This window comes from Chiloscyllium plagiosum, chromosome 15 (genome assembly GCF_004010195.1).
Source record: "Chiloscyllium plagiosum isolate BGI_BamShark_2017 chromosome 15, ASM401019v2, whole genome shotgun sequence".
NCBI lineage: Eukaryota > Metazoa > Chordata > Chondrichthyes > Orectolobiformes > Hemiscylliidae > Chiloscyllium > Chiloscyllium plagiosum.
Window position 1 is genome coordinate 38753623 of NC_057724.1, and position 14242 is coordinate 38767864.

General features: G+C 40.3%; 1 protein-coding gene across 3 annotated transcripts in view; it reads right to left on the reverse strand.

The window, feature by feature from the left end:
* The window catches only part of LOC122557245 (membrane transport protein XK-like), a 40553-nt gene that overhangs the window by 5058 nt on the left and 21253 nt on the right, over nucleotides 1-14242 (reverse strand). For all 3 annotated transcript variants that reach the window (XM_043704739.1, XM_043704740.1, XM_043704741.1), the window contains exons 2-3: nucleotides 7952-8064; nucleotides 2148-2485 (exon numbers count right to left, since the gene is read on the reverse strand). In XM_043704739.1, the coding sequence (XP_043560674.1) occupies nucleotides 2148-2461 (314 nt within the window). In that variant the 5' untranslated portion in view covers nucleotides 2462-2485; nucleotides 7952-8064. The remainder of the gene's footprint in view (nucleotides 1-2147; nucleotides 2486-7951; nucleotides 8065-14242) is intronic.

The following is a 14242-nucleotide window of genomic DNA, read 5'->3' on the forward strand; positions in this document are numbered from 1 at the left end:
TACATTTATGCCTTCTGAAATCAGAAATCACGATACAGTGGATACTAGTCTCTTAGGTACAGCATAGATTTATGTTCCACACTTTAGAAGGCTGCATTTCCAGATATCATGCATCTAAATTGATAGTCTGATCCCTTAGGGATGAGAGATCACATCTGGAATAACTTTGGCATTATCAAATTATTTTAAACCTAACAATGTAGCACTTTTGCTATTTATACATTGTTGAGTCCCATTTCTATCACTGTCACCATTTCTGCTTGCTCCAATGGGATTACTAAACATTGGCTGAATGAAGTTGATCGTCAGTGCCAAGAATTTTGTTGTCAATTAAAAAAAGACACTGCGTGTGCAATTTTTCATTTCGATGGATCATGTCTAGGAAGGTAGCAGGAAGTAAAGGGATGCTGGTGCGCTAGATGCAATTGAAATGTTCTAGAACTAATATTTTAATGTAATAGGATCAGTTTCAAATGGGTAATACACCGTGACTTATAGAATTCATTAATTTACAAATGAAAATATTAATTCTTGAAAATTAACAATTATTTTTATTGCAAAACTTAATAGTTCCATAGCAATTGATTCAGAATGCATTTTCTGTGTTCATATGAAAGGTCATTCTGAATAGAAATCTCTACCTAATCATTTACCTAGTAAATTAATCAGGCAGTCTGAAGTTGCTCAGTCAAATCCATTAAGAAGTTCTAAAAAGAGAATATAGCAAGATCTTCAATTTCAAATGACAGAGCGCATATAGATTTAGGCAAGATGGACAATGCAAGCTGTGTGCAACCTAGTTAGGACACAGTTAGGATTTGGTGCAAGTCATATTATAAAACTTTTTAAAATTTAAGGCATTAAAGGCTCTAAGGGCATTATACATTTATGGCACAAAATGACCAGCAAATTTCAAAAAAAAACTTAGAGCCTCCCTAGTTTTGTGGCTTAACCCAAACGGCAGTTGCTGAGCATCCATTAGGAGATAACTTTAGGACAGATCTTTTTGAAGATGGCACAATAATTTAAAGAAAAACAACAAAGGCAGAGAAAATAAATAACAATGAGGCAAAAATGGTCATACAACAAGAGGAACACATCATGAGTATCAGTGCAAATAACAAATGTTTTAATATTAAAGATAAAGGTATGGTAAAGAGGAATATGGGTCCAATTAGAGAAATGATACAAAGTATCACCTTTCACAAAGGAAGAGGATCATTAGTATCCTCCAAACCAGAAATAATTCCACCGGAGAAACCTGATGAATTTAATATGCAAGGAAATCATAATTAATAAATACTGGGACTTAGGGTTAAATTTCCAGTACCTGGTGGTTTGCATCCCAATGATTTGTCATATTTTTCAAATTTCTGTAGTTTCTATTCTAACATGGTCTAAATTAATTTACAGTTCAAACTGACTAGCAAAGTATGTTACCCAACAATCGTTACCACTTGGGCTTGTGTTTTAACCCTATCTAGATAAATAGGATGAAACTTTGAGGACTTTTCAAGAGAAACAGGTTTCAAGCACAGGTTTAAGTTTCATCAATCTTGATGCATGTAACAACATTACACAAAAACTGTCCCTAGTCTGTCATGGAAATGGAAAATTATAGAAATACAATGGGGTTTCATCTTTTACATAGAATCCCTACAGTGTGGTAACAGGCCATTTGGCCCAAGTCCACACCGACCCTCCAAACAGTATCCTACACAGACCCATTTCCCTACCCTATTACTCTACATTTCCCCTGACTAATGCACACTCAACACTATGGGCAATTTAGCATGGCCAATTCACCAAACCTACACATCTTTGGACTGTGGGAGGAAACCCGAGCACCCAGAGAAACCCCATGCAGACACTGGGAGAATATGCAAATGTCACACAGACAGACAGTCACCCGAGGCTGGAATCGAACCCACACCCCTGACGCTGTGAGGCAGCAGTGCTAACCACTGAGCCACTTTGCAGCTTTTTTGAAGTCAAACTGACCACATGGTTGAAATAATTGATAGAAAGAGTGCTAATAAGCATAAAAGCTTGCCAAAATATTTTAATGCTGTTAACAAACTACAAACATTATATTTAATCAACTTTGACTGATAACAAATGTTATGATAGTTGCACTTATTGCTAACCTGATGATGGGTCCCATCTGCAGTAGATGAAGCAGCAGTATAAAAGGTCTGTTCATGCCCAGTTCACGATGGATTAAGATCAGTGAAAACTGCACCAGTACAGATGGTACTAACATGAAGGAGATAGTTAGTCCTAACCAATATGAATCACCCCAACGACTGTACACTGCACACAGAAAGCCACCAGCTACAGTTTCTGCAATGAACAGAACTGTAGAGATGATGATACTGGCTGGCATCTTTGCCCGATGCAAGACAAGAGTTGTTGTGTTGTGATTAGCTTCATTGCCATTATTTGTCTCTATCTTCTCCATTCCAATCTAGAGTTGAAAACTCACCTAGAAACACAAACAAATTACATTATTTCCAAACTATTTATGGTCTAGAGAACAATAAGTGATTTTCTATGTTCAGCTACAATCTTATAAGTGGATATCCTGTGGCATTAGTTATGGTAAGTTAATGTTTTATCAGAACAGAACTCTTATTCAGAGGTCTCACATCTGCATGAGATTCTCTCTTTCAATCATCATTTTCTCCCATAAGCAGAACACACATCCTTTATATTCAAGGATTTATCATTATTGCCAAATATTAAGTCAAATATGCAGGAAAATGCCATAATGCCTAGAGATATATTAAAATGGTGTTTGCAACACCTCGGCTGTGCATGGGGAGAAAAATCTAAAAATCATATTACTGTGAAGACAAGGGGCCTTTTCATAGTTGGTCCAAATTAGTGCCTAGAGGTAGAAACATCCACATTTAACAAGGTCAGAAGGTGGATTATATCTTTGTTAAGTGTTCAGTTTAACCTAAAGCGAAGTCATCCTTAGTTTGCAAAAGTGAAAAGAAATTCTCACAATTAAACCTATAAGCAGAATTCTTTTCTGGGTCTTATCATAATTTGGAACATAGGAACCGGATTAACTAATTTAGCATCTCATGTTTGTTTCATCATTAACCTTTGAGTAAAAATACCTTTTAAAATCACACCTAAATGATTTATTTTCTAATATTATTTCCGGATGTTCCAGATTCTCCCTCCAGATAAGTAGTTTCTATTTACTATATCACATGTTTTAACAAATATCTCAGATCATCCATGCAACATGGCTTTATAAATTACTCCTGGCACAAAAGTATATATTTTGTACAGGAAGGTGATCTGACAAAATAAATGACAATCTTGCAAGGTGGTTCCCAGAAATCACATGACCGATGTGGATCTCCGCATCAGAAGACTAATATTTAGAATTTAACTAACTCTTAGACAACACCATGAGTCCTGCTAAAGGTGAGAGATTTTAAAACTTATGAAAATTCAAGAAATTGGAATAATAACACAAAGAATTCCAGCACAGTTCACTTTGTTTTGTGGAATAATAATCCAAAGTTAACATAATTGCCATTTTGCTTTTGTTATGATAAAATGGTGTCTTACAAGCTGACTTATCAGAATTCCAACAATACCTCTACCAGACCCAATCAGACAGATGAAGGCTCTCTGGAGGAAGAGGGAAAATGCAAAACAGTTAAAGGACTGCTTTGTTCAACCAGGTTACAAAGCACCAGAACCTGCATGTCATTAATAACACTTAAAAAAAAAGCAGTGCTTCTCATTCCAATCTTTGGAGAGGGAGATGTGAGGGGTAAGTTTTTTTTTTAAACACACAGAGATAGGATTTGAAACGTGCTGCTAAGGATGGTGGAGGAGGCAGGTACGATAGGGGTGTTTGAGGGACTTTTAGTCAAGTACATGGATATGCAAGGATCGGGGGATATGGACCAAGGGCAGGCAGAAGACATTAGTTTATTTTGGCATCATGTTTGGCACAATATCATAGACTGAAGGGCCTGTGCTGCGCTGTACTGTTCTATGTTCTACTACTTATTTATACGGCCTGCAGCCCGAGAAATAATTAGCCATCGTCACTCTCCCTTCCTCTCCTTAACCATTTTTGTATTCATACTGTCAATGTCACTAAATTTTATGACAATTGATTTGTAGTACTCTGGACAACATTAGTTGAAAGTTCATATAAACAACAAGCACACTACTCTAGTCAAGCTATCCAGTATTTCATTAATGAATTCCATTAACTTAGTCAAACATGATCAGCCTTCAACTAATCTGTGTTTTCATTTGTCTATCCATAACATTTTAAACATATTTTCTTTACCCTGTAGTCTCAAATTCTTCTCTGGCCATTGGCCTGTAGTTGCCAGGCTTATACCTCTCACCTTTTTTGGAACAGGGTGCAATTTTCAATCCTCTGAAATTATTTCCAAACTTAAACGGAACTGGAAGTGTGTGGAAAGAGCCTCACAATTTCCACCCTTTTCTCAATAACTTGGAACACATTCCATTCAGATCAGGTTACATTTCTATTTTGAGGATTGCCAAGCTATTAAGGACCTCTTATTTTTATCCTGTCCAGTATAATTATCTCATCTTTTACTGCCATATCTGCATATTGCTTTCTGGTGAAAAGAGATGGAAACCATTCATTTAGTTCTTCAGCCGTCCTCGGCCTCATTATCATGTATGTTGCTGTAAGAATACCTCACTTTTGGTTCCTAAGGAGTCACAGCTCCCCTCAGACACTCATGTTCACTCGTTAGAAGATCATTTCATAAGAAACAGATAAAAGAAACTTTATTTACCATATTGCATATACTTACATTCAACCAATTTTCCTCATCTCCCTCTCCAAAGATTGGAATGGGAAGCACTGCTTTTTTTTTTAAGTATTACTAATGACATGCAGGTTCTGGTGCTTTGTAACCTGGTTGAACAAAGCAGTCCTTTAACTGGTTTGCATTTTCCCCTCTTCAACCAGAGAGCCTCAGAGATGTTATTATACACCTTTGGAGCAGGTGGGACTTGAAGCCAGGTGTCCTGGCCCAAGGGTAGGGACACTACCACTGCATCAATCCAAACATACCTTAGCCTGCAGTACATTTTCCCTTTGACCGGTCCCTTTATATTTTTGAACTAGTCTCCACTCTCATGCTATTTGCCCTTCTCTATGTTTACCTTGACCTCCTTAAGGTTTCATCTTGATGGTTATCTCCCAACCAAATTAATTTAAACTCTCCTTCAACAAAGCTCTGAAGCTCCCTACAAGCTTCAGCTGTTTGAGGAACAAACAGCTGACCTTGAACACATTCTGCCTCTTCAGGTTGATGTGTACACATGTACATGGCCATACACAGCTGTGTCTTTTTGCATAGCTTTGATATCTTGCACCAAAACTCAGGCAAGAAACAGTAATTTATTTCTGGAAGATGATACCTAATAATGGATGATGATCTGAAAAAAAAAGGTTGTTTTTGGTATCTCATAATTCAACTGAACTTAGCTGGCTACTAAAGGAGTTCAGAGGAGATACAGTGAAACTATTCAATCTACTGGCTACAAAACACTGAATTAGAGCTTGAAGTAATTAACGACATTCAACTTTACATCTATTATCGCATGTTGCATATCATAAAAGCACCACACCCTCATGATCAAAATATTGTTATTGTCACATCCAGACCCTAGGTAAGGTTTCCCAATTCGTTAAGAGTTTCTGGGATACCCAGAAGTGGTAAGCTTTTGGGCAAGGAGAAATGAACTGGCTCCCCTTCTCGATTTACGCACCTCTTCGATTGGTTGCAATGAAGTTAAAAGATCTTTGCCCCTATGGCTACCTTCTCCCAGATCCAAATGAACTGATGTTTTTAAAGGGACCAATTTTACCATACTTTGAGTTAGCAAAGTTCATTAATTAATAAATGTGTGAAAAATTAATTAAACACAAGGGCTTACAGATAAAATATAACCAAAGATACTTCGCACCCCAGTTATACTTTCTTCCACCCTCTTGTCTGGTAGATGATGAGTTGAATACACACACAAACTGATTCAGAAGTAACTTCTTCCCCACTGTCAGCTTACTTTTGAATGGGCCTCTCAAACGTTAATTCTGATCCACCTCTCTGCACCTTTTCTTTGGCTATAACACTGTATTCTGCACTCTGGTCTGCTACCCTGATGCGCTTTGTATGGTACAAGCTGACTACGTAGCATGCAAAACAACACTTTTCATTGTATTTCATGAGATAATCAATCAAATCATATAATATAGAGATCAGGGGCACTTGAGTTGCAGTGGTAGCGCCCCCTAGCTCTGGGCCAGAAGGCAAGGGTTCAAGTCCCATCTGTTCCAGTGGGGTGTCATAACATGAACAAATTGAGTGATTTAAAATATCCAAAAGTGGATTGGTCTTTAACTTGTTTGCAAAGAGCCGTTGAACTTTATGGCTATTGCAGTAAAGGTTACTAGTACTTTTGCCATGGGTAATTGAATCTTTGGTTTTGTGATTCTTAGTTTAGTATGCTGCTCTGTCCTGATTCCTTTTTCAACTGGTTTTCAGTATTGTGACAGAGGATCTTCCTGTTTTGGTCTGCTAGCTCGCTGACCTCTAGCTCTCAGAATGGGAGAATGTGTTTACCAGCAACACAAGGGCAACTTTGTGTGGTTCTTTGACCATGATCTTCACAATACATTATCACTCAAACATAGGCTGAAGCACATATGAACATTCAGTCCTTCCAGCACACTGCAGTAGAACTGAATTTCACTTTTTAACCCTTGTCCTTGTGTACTTCTCATTGGGAAAAACACTGTTTCTGCAGCTTAGGCTGCAGGGGTGGCTTGCTGCTGAGCAAGTGTTTCAGCCCCTCATGAACTGTGCAGTCATAAGAAATCACGGTGCAGTCTGTTTGGGGTATCTTTAACATCTTTAGGTGTTACATCCCATTGATCCGACACAGAATTCTTCCAAATCTGCAATAATTTTGTCTTTGCACCAATTATCTTTGAAAAACACATTTTGGAGTTAAAAGCTAAAAACATCCATGGTCATAACCTTATGCAAACCAGTAAAGTATTTCTGAAGTAGTTTAGTTTCCCCTGAAAATTATATCTGTGTCATTTTGTTTCTTTTGAAAAGTTTGTTCATAGCGTGCAAGCATAGCTCTCAGGACTGGCCTGTGTTGCCCAACCTGTCACGGTCAATTATGGATGGGAATGAGCCTTGGGGGCATGGTAGCATCCAGAGGCTGCAATTCATGGAGGGAAAATGGCCACTTTTGGGAGGGTCCAGTAGCAGAGGAAATCTACAATGACTGGGGGGGGGCGGAGGGGGGAATCAGGAGCAGGAATTTTGGGAAGCAGGATCTCTGGCAAGAAAAAAGGAATTGTTAGCAGCAAGTTACATTTTTCTTTCAGATTTTTAAGCTCATTTCATTTTGAAATCTATTTCATTGCTAAATTCCTACATTAGCCACACTTCTCGACAATGTAAAATTTTAACTTGGGGGTATAATTTTTAATATTTGTTTCTTTCTGGGAAGAAGGGTCCTATAAAACCTAACTACAGTTTTAACATAAGCAAATCAATGTTTCATTTCAAGTTACTAGAGTCATGATTTTTAGGAACACAGCCACGATTTTGAGTGAAGACCTACTGGACTAGCTAAGTTGTTCTCACAGAGAAACAACAAACTGAATGTCCCCTAAGATATTAGTTCCAAGCTTACACTCTTATAGTTTTGGTAACTAACACATAAATAATACAGTCTGTGATATTCATGCCAGAATCAGAAGTCAGATCAGAGATAGTCTTATTTACACAATCTCAAAATAACACTATATCTAATTTGGATAACGATAATTTAAACCAGCTGTAATGTGAAGTTTATATGTTAAATGACAGTCAGCAGTTTTCACTGTCTTCAATTCAACACTTACCAAAGAACAGAAATTCACCACAAGTATTGTAACATAGGCTGGTGTTGTACTTCCTCTTTGAAGTTCAAAGTGGGATGAAGAAAATCAAAATGGTACCGCTGCGAAAGCCAAACCTAAATGGATTAAATGATCAAAATAGGGTTCCAAGTCATTGAAACTGCTTAACATTTTCTGAAGGCAGGTTTACATCAATTCCTGACTTACTCTTCTACCACTACCAACCCACTGAGACTATTATCTCTCCCTCACCCCCAAAACCACTCCACCTTTTGAGAAACTCAGTGCTAAGAACAGCAAACATTTACGATTTCTCAATCACAATTCAATCCAAAAGACGACATCCTTCAAAGCATTTCCTTGATTCAAAGTAACATAGCTAAACAAGCTCCCAGCATGAGGTCAGAAAGCAAATTAAACAGGTTTCAATGCCGCCATCACTGTCCGAACAATAGTCAATTAGTTAAAGAAGTTACAGGTTTGATCTAGTATTGAAAGATTGTGAATCCAGAGATCCTAGTCATTTTTAGCATTTTGCACAAAGAAAGAGAAAGAGTAAAGTCAAGGTGTATGTTGCATTTTTGAATTGTTTCACACTACATTCTAAAATTATTATTTGTAATCGAGTTTTAATTGCCAATGTCTTAGATGATACCTTCATTAGTCTTAATATTTAGGTAAGCTTGACATAACATGCCTCGGATAACAAACAGAAAACCTTTCAAGTAACCAATTGAATGACTTTGTGCCCTCAAGATTCTTCCCCCATTTTCAATAACCAATATGGTAATATAACAGACATCATTATAGATTTAAGCTATTAAAGAGAATTTACTGCAGAAGAAATGAAGCAAATAAACAGCTAATATAACAGGATAACATCAAGCTCATCCTATTGAACATTTATGTCTGAAATACCATTTCTATGAATTAATAGTTTCTTTATATTTTTCTTACCATTGTGGAATTGAACCAAAACTCCTGAAACAGATTCTCTCAACTCATTTGCACTCATTTGAATTCAGGTACACATGATACAGATGAAAATGAATAATAGCCAGATTCAAAAGAAAACAACTATTAAAACCTGAACAAGTATATGCTTGTTTGAACGTGGTGGCATCTCCCATAAAACCTGAAACTCATTGTAACGATCCAGGTAGAAGTATGGGATTTGACCTTCTACCTACTTACATATTATGAATGGAATTTTAAAAAATGGATTTAAAGGGATAGCCACCAAACCAAAGTAAGGTTACTTCACTTTTTATTGTACTGCCTCATTGATAACTAGGATGTTACCAATCTAACACTTAAAAGAACTGAAATTAGAGTGCATTTATTCCCAATGGGAGAATACCTTTACACTTTTAGTTGGAAGCCAAGCAACATTGGATTATGTTGCAGGGGAGTTTTCTATTGTAATAAATACCTTTGCAAATCTGATTTAAATCATTCTGAAGGGCAGAATATAGAGTAAATTAAGGTGAAGACAATATGCTTACTGATATAGTCGTACCTAGATTATGTTTAAATATTCTTTTCCAATTGTGGAATAACCATCATAATTTATGACTACTTGAAACTGGAGTAAATAACAGTGCCCTGCCAACCTCTCTTCCCTCCAACCCCCACCCCCCACCACCCCAATGAACTCTGTTTCTCTGATACATTGTAATATAATTTGAATGTAAACATGTCATTCAGAACTGCTATACCACTTCCTTCCTGCAGAAGTCTTGCTGTAAACCTGCTGGCCATATCTGATGTGCACGCCTTCTTCAATGTTTTGAAAATAATCTCCTATAGCATGACCCATTTTTTTTCCAGAACTCTATCAAGATGTTTATCCTGCCATTAGTATTGTCTTTATTTCTGTTTTGCACAGCCTTTTCACTTAAGTGTGCAGGACTGTAAAATATTTTGAACCCTGCACATACACAGGAACTTACATGGGGAGTAATGACTTGTGCTCAACCCTTTTTTAATTCATTCATGGGATGTGGGTGGCCAGCGTTTTATTGCCCCACCCCCCACCCGCATCCCTAATTGCCCTTGAGAAGGTGGTGCTGAGCTGCCTTAGAACATAGAAAGTACAGCACAGCCCTTTGGCCCACAATGTTGTGCCGAGGTTTAGTCCTAATGTAAAATATAATAACCTACGCACCCATCAACTCACTTCTATCCATGTGCATGTCCAGCAGTCGCTTAAATATCCCTAATGACTCTGCATCCACCACCGCCACTGGCAACGCAGTCCATGCATTCACAACTCACTGCATCAAGAACCTTCCTCTGACGTCTCCTCTATACCTTTCTCCTAATATCTTAAAACTATGACCCCTCGTACCAATCAATCCTGCCCTGAGGAAAAGTCTCTGGTTATTGAATCTATCTATTCCACTCATTATCTTGTATACCTCGATCAGGTCTCATCTCTTCCTCCTTCTCTCCAGAGAGAAAAGTCTGAACTTATTCAAGCTTTCTTCATAAGGCAAGCCCTCCAGTATCCTGGTAAACCTTCCTTGCACCCTCTCCAAAGCCTCTGTATCTTTCCTATAGTAGGGCGACCAGAACTGGACACAATATTCCAAGTGTGTTCTCACCAGGGACTTGTAGAGCTGTAGCAAAACCTCGCAGCTCTTAAACTCTATCCCCCTGTTAATGAAAGCCAAAATACCATATGCTTTCTTAACAATCCTATCCACTTGAGTGGCAACTTTGAGGGATCTATGTACTTGCACACCCAGATCCCTCTATTCCTCCACACTGCCAAGAATCCTGTCTTTAATCCTATATTCAGCATTCGAGTTCGACCTTCCAAAATACATCACTTTGCATTTATCCAGGTTGAACTCATCTGCCATTTCTCAGCCCAGCTCTGTATCCTGTCTATGACACGCTGCAGCCTGCTGTAGCCCTCGATACTATCGACAACACCTCCAACCTTTGTGTCATCTGCAAATTTACTAACCCACCCCTCAACCTCCACATCCAAGTTATTTATAAAAACTACAAAGAGCAGAGGCCCAAGAACAGAGCCCTGCAGGACCCAACTCAACACTGACCTCCAGGCAGAATATTTTCCATCTACAACCACTCTCTGCCTTCTGTCAGCCAACCAATTCTGAATCCAGATCGCCAACTCTCCCTGTATCCCATAACTTGCTGACTTTATGTATGAGCCTACCATGGGGAACCTTATCAAATGCCTTGCTGAAGTCCATATACACCACATCCACCAGGGATTTCCCTATTACCCTTCTTGAAAAGAGGAACAACATTTGCCTCCTTCCAATCCTCTGGTATGATTCCCGTGGAGAGTAAGGAGACAAATATTCTCGTCAGCAGCTTAGCAACCCACTTTCTCACTTCCCAGAGCAGCCGAGGATAAATCTGGTCTGGCCCTGGGGACTTATCAATTTTAATGCTTTCCAAAATTTCCAGCACATCAACTTCATCCATCTTGATCTGGTCAAGCCTGTATCCCAGCTCCTCTAAGTTTTCATTCACAACAAGGTCCCTTTCCTTGGTGAAAACCGAAGCAAAAATCTCATTTAGGGCTTCCCCTATCTGCTCAGACTCCATGCACAAGTTCCCTCCATTATCCCTGATCGGCCCTACCTTCTCCCTGATCATTCTCTTTTTCCTCACGTATGAGTAAAATACCTTTGGGTTCTCCCTAGCCTTTTTTGTGCCCACTTCTGGCTCTCCTCAGTCCATTTCTGAGCTCCTTTCTAGCAAGCCTGTAATCCTCTAAAGCTGTGCTAGATCCTTGCTTCCTCCACCTTATGTAAGCTGCCTTCTTCCTTTTGACGAGAAGCTCCACTGTTCTCGTCATCCAAGGTTCCTTAATCTTACCCCTTCTTACTGTCTCAGAGGAACAAATCCATGCATCACTCGCAACAATTGCTCCTTAAACAGTCTCCACATGTCTGCTGTGCACTGTGGAACAATTGCTCCCAGTCTGACTTTCCAACTCCTGTTTGATAGCATCATAATTTCCTTTTCCCCAATTAAATATGTTCCCTCTGTAACTGCTCCTTTCCCTCTCCACGGCTATGGTAAACGTGAGGCAGTTGTGATCACTGTCACCAAAGTGTTCTCCCACCGCGAGATCTGACACCTGTCCTGGTTCATTGCTGAGCACCAAATCCAAAATGGCTTCTCCCCTCGTTGGTCTGTCTACATACTGAGTAAGGAAACACTCCTGAACATATCTGACAAAAACGGCTCCATCCAAACCATCTGCACTAAGGAGGTTCCAATCGATATTGGGAAAGTTGAAATCACCCACAACAACTCTGTTACTTCTGCATTTTTCCAGAATCTGCCAGTTATGAGTTCTTCAATCTCTCTACAGCTATTAGGTGGTCTGTAGAAAACTCCTTGCTGTTCCTAACTTCTACCCATACTGACTCAGTAGGCAAACCTTCCTCAACAACCTTCGTTTCTGTAGCTGTGATGCACTCTCTGATTAGCAATGCTACACCCCCTCCTCTTTTTCCACCCTCTCTATTCTTTTTAAACATTCTAAACCCTGGAACACCAAGCAACCACTCCTGCCCCTGTGAAACCCACATCTCCGTTATGGCCACAACATCGTAGCCCCAAGTACTGATCCATGCTCTAAGTTCGTCACTCTTATTTCGGACACTCCTTGCGTTAAAGCGGACACACTTTAACAGATCCCTTTGTTTCATCATGTGAGAAAGCTTCCTGATAGATTCACTACATTCTGTCACTGCCCCATTTGCAACTGACCCCCTCTCAGACATGTGGCTCTGAGTCCAACCCCCTGCCAAACTAGTTTAAACCCTCCCGAACCACACGGGCAAATCTCCCACCTAGGACATTTGTGCCCCTACAGTTCAGGCGCAACCTTCATGTACAGATCCCACCTTCCCCAGAAGGTATCCCAATGGTCTAGGTATCTGAAGCCCTCCCTCCTGTACCAGCCTTGCAGCCACGCATTATTCTGCTCACAGCCACGTGTTAAGCTGCATTCGCTGACTGTTCTTCACCTCACTATCTCGTGGCACTGGCAGTAAACCTGAGATCACTACTCTACTTGTCCTGCTCTTCAGCTTCCAACCTAACTCTCTGTAGTCACTTTTCAGATCCTCAATCCCTTTCTTGGCTATATCATTGGTGCCAATATGTACCACGATTTCTGGATGCTCACCCTTTCCCTTCAGAATCCTGTAAACCCGATCAGCGACATCCCTAGCACTGGGGAGGCAACATACCTTCCTGGAGTCCTGTTCCTGACCACAAAATCTTCTGTCAATCAGTCTAACTATTGCGTTCCCTACCACTAGTGCTTTTCTATATCCCACACCCCTTCCCTTTTGAGCCACAGTGCCAGGCTAAGTGCCAGAGACCTGACAATGATGGCTTTCCTCTGGTAGGCCACCCCACCAGCAGTATCCAAAATGGTATATTTATTGTGGAAGGGAACGGCCACAGGGGATCCCTGTTCTGACCGTCGGTTCCCTTTCCTCCCCCTGACAGTAACCCAGCTGTCCTTATCCTGTGTCTGGGGAGTGACCACCTCTCTGTACATCCTCTCAATTTCCCCCTCAGTTTCCCGGATGATCCGTAGTTCATCCAACTCCAGCTCCAGTTCCCCAACTCTGTTTCTGAGCTGCCTTCTTGAACTGCTGCAGTTCAGGTGTTTAGGTTGACCCACAATGTCCTTAGGGAGGGAATTCAGGATTTTGAAACAATGGTGAAGTAACAGTGATATATTTCCAAGTTAGGAAGGTGAGTGGCTAGAAGGAGAATCTGCAGGTGATGGTGTTCCCAAGTTTCTGCTGCCCTTTACCTTCTAGATGGAAGTGGTCATGGGTTTGGAAGGTGCTGTCTAGGGATCTTTGGTGAATTCCTGCACTGCACCTTATGGATAGTACATGCTGATGCTACTGGATCAGTGGTGCTGGAAGAGCACAGCAGTTCAGGCAGCATCCGAGGACAGGCAAAATTGACGTTTCGGGCAAAAGCCCTTCATCAGAAATAAAGGCAGGGAGCTTGAAGGTTGGAGAGTAAGCTGGGAGGTTGGTGGGGCTGGGGAGAAGGTAGCCAAAAGTACAATAGGTGAATCTGAGTGGGGATGAAGATGATAGGTCAGAGAGGAGGGTGGAGCGGATAGGTGGGAAGGGAGATTGGCAGGTAGGACAGGTCAGATGAAGGTGATAGGTCAGGGAGGAGAGGGTGGAGTGGATAGGTGGAAAAGGAGCTGGGCAGGTCGGACAAGTCCAGACAAGACAAGGGGACAGTGTTGAGCTGGAGGTT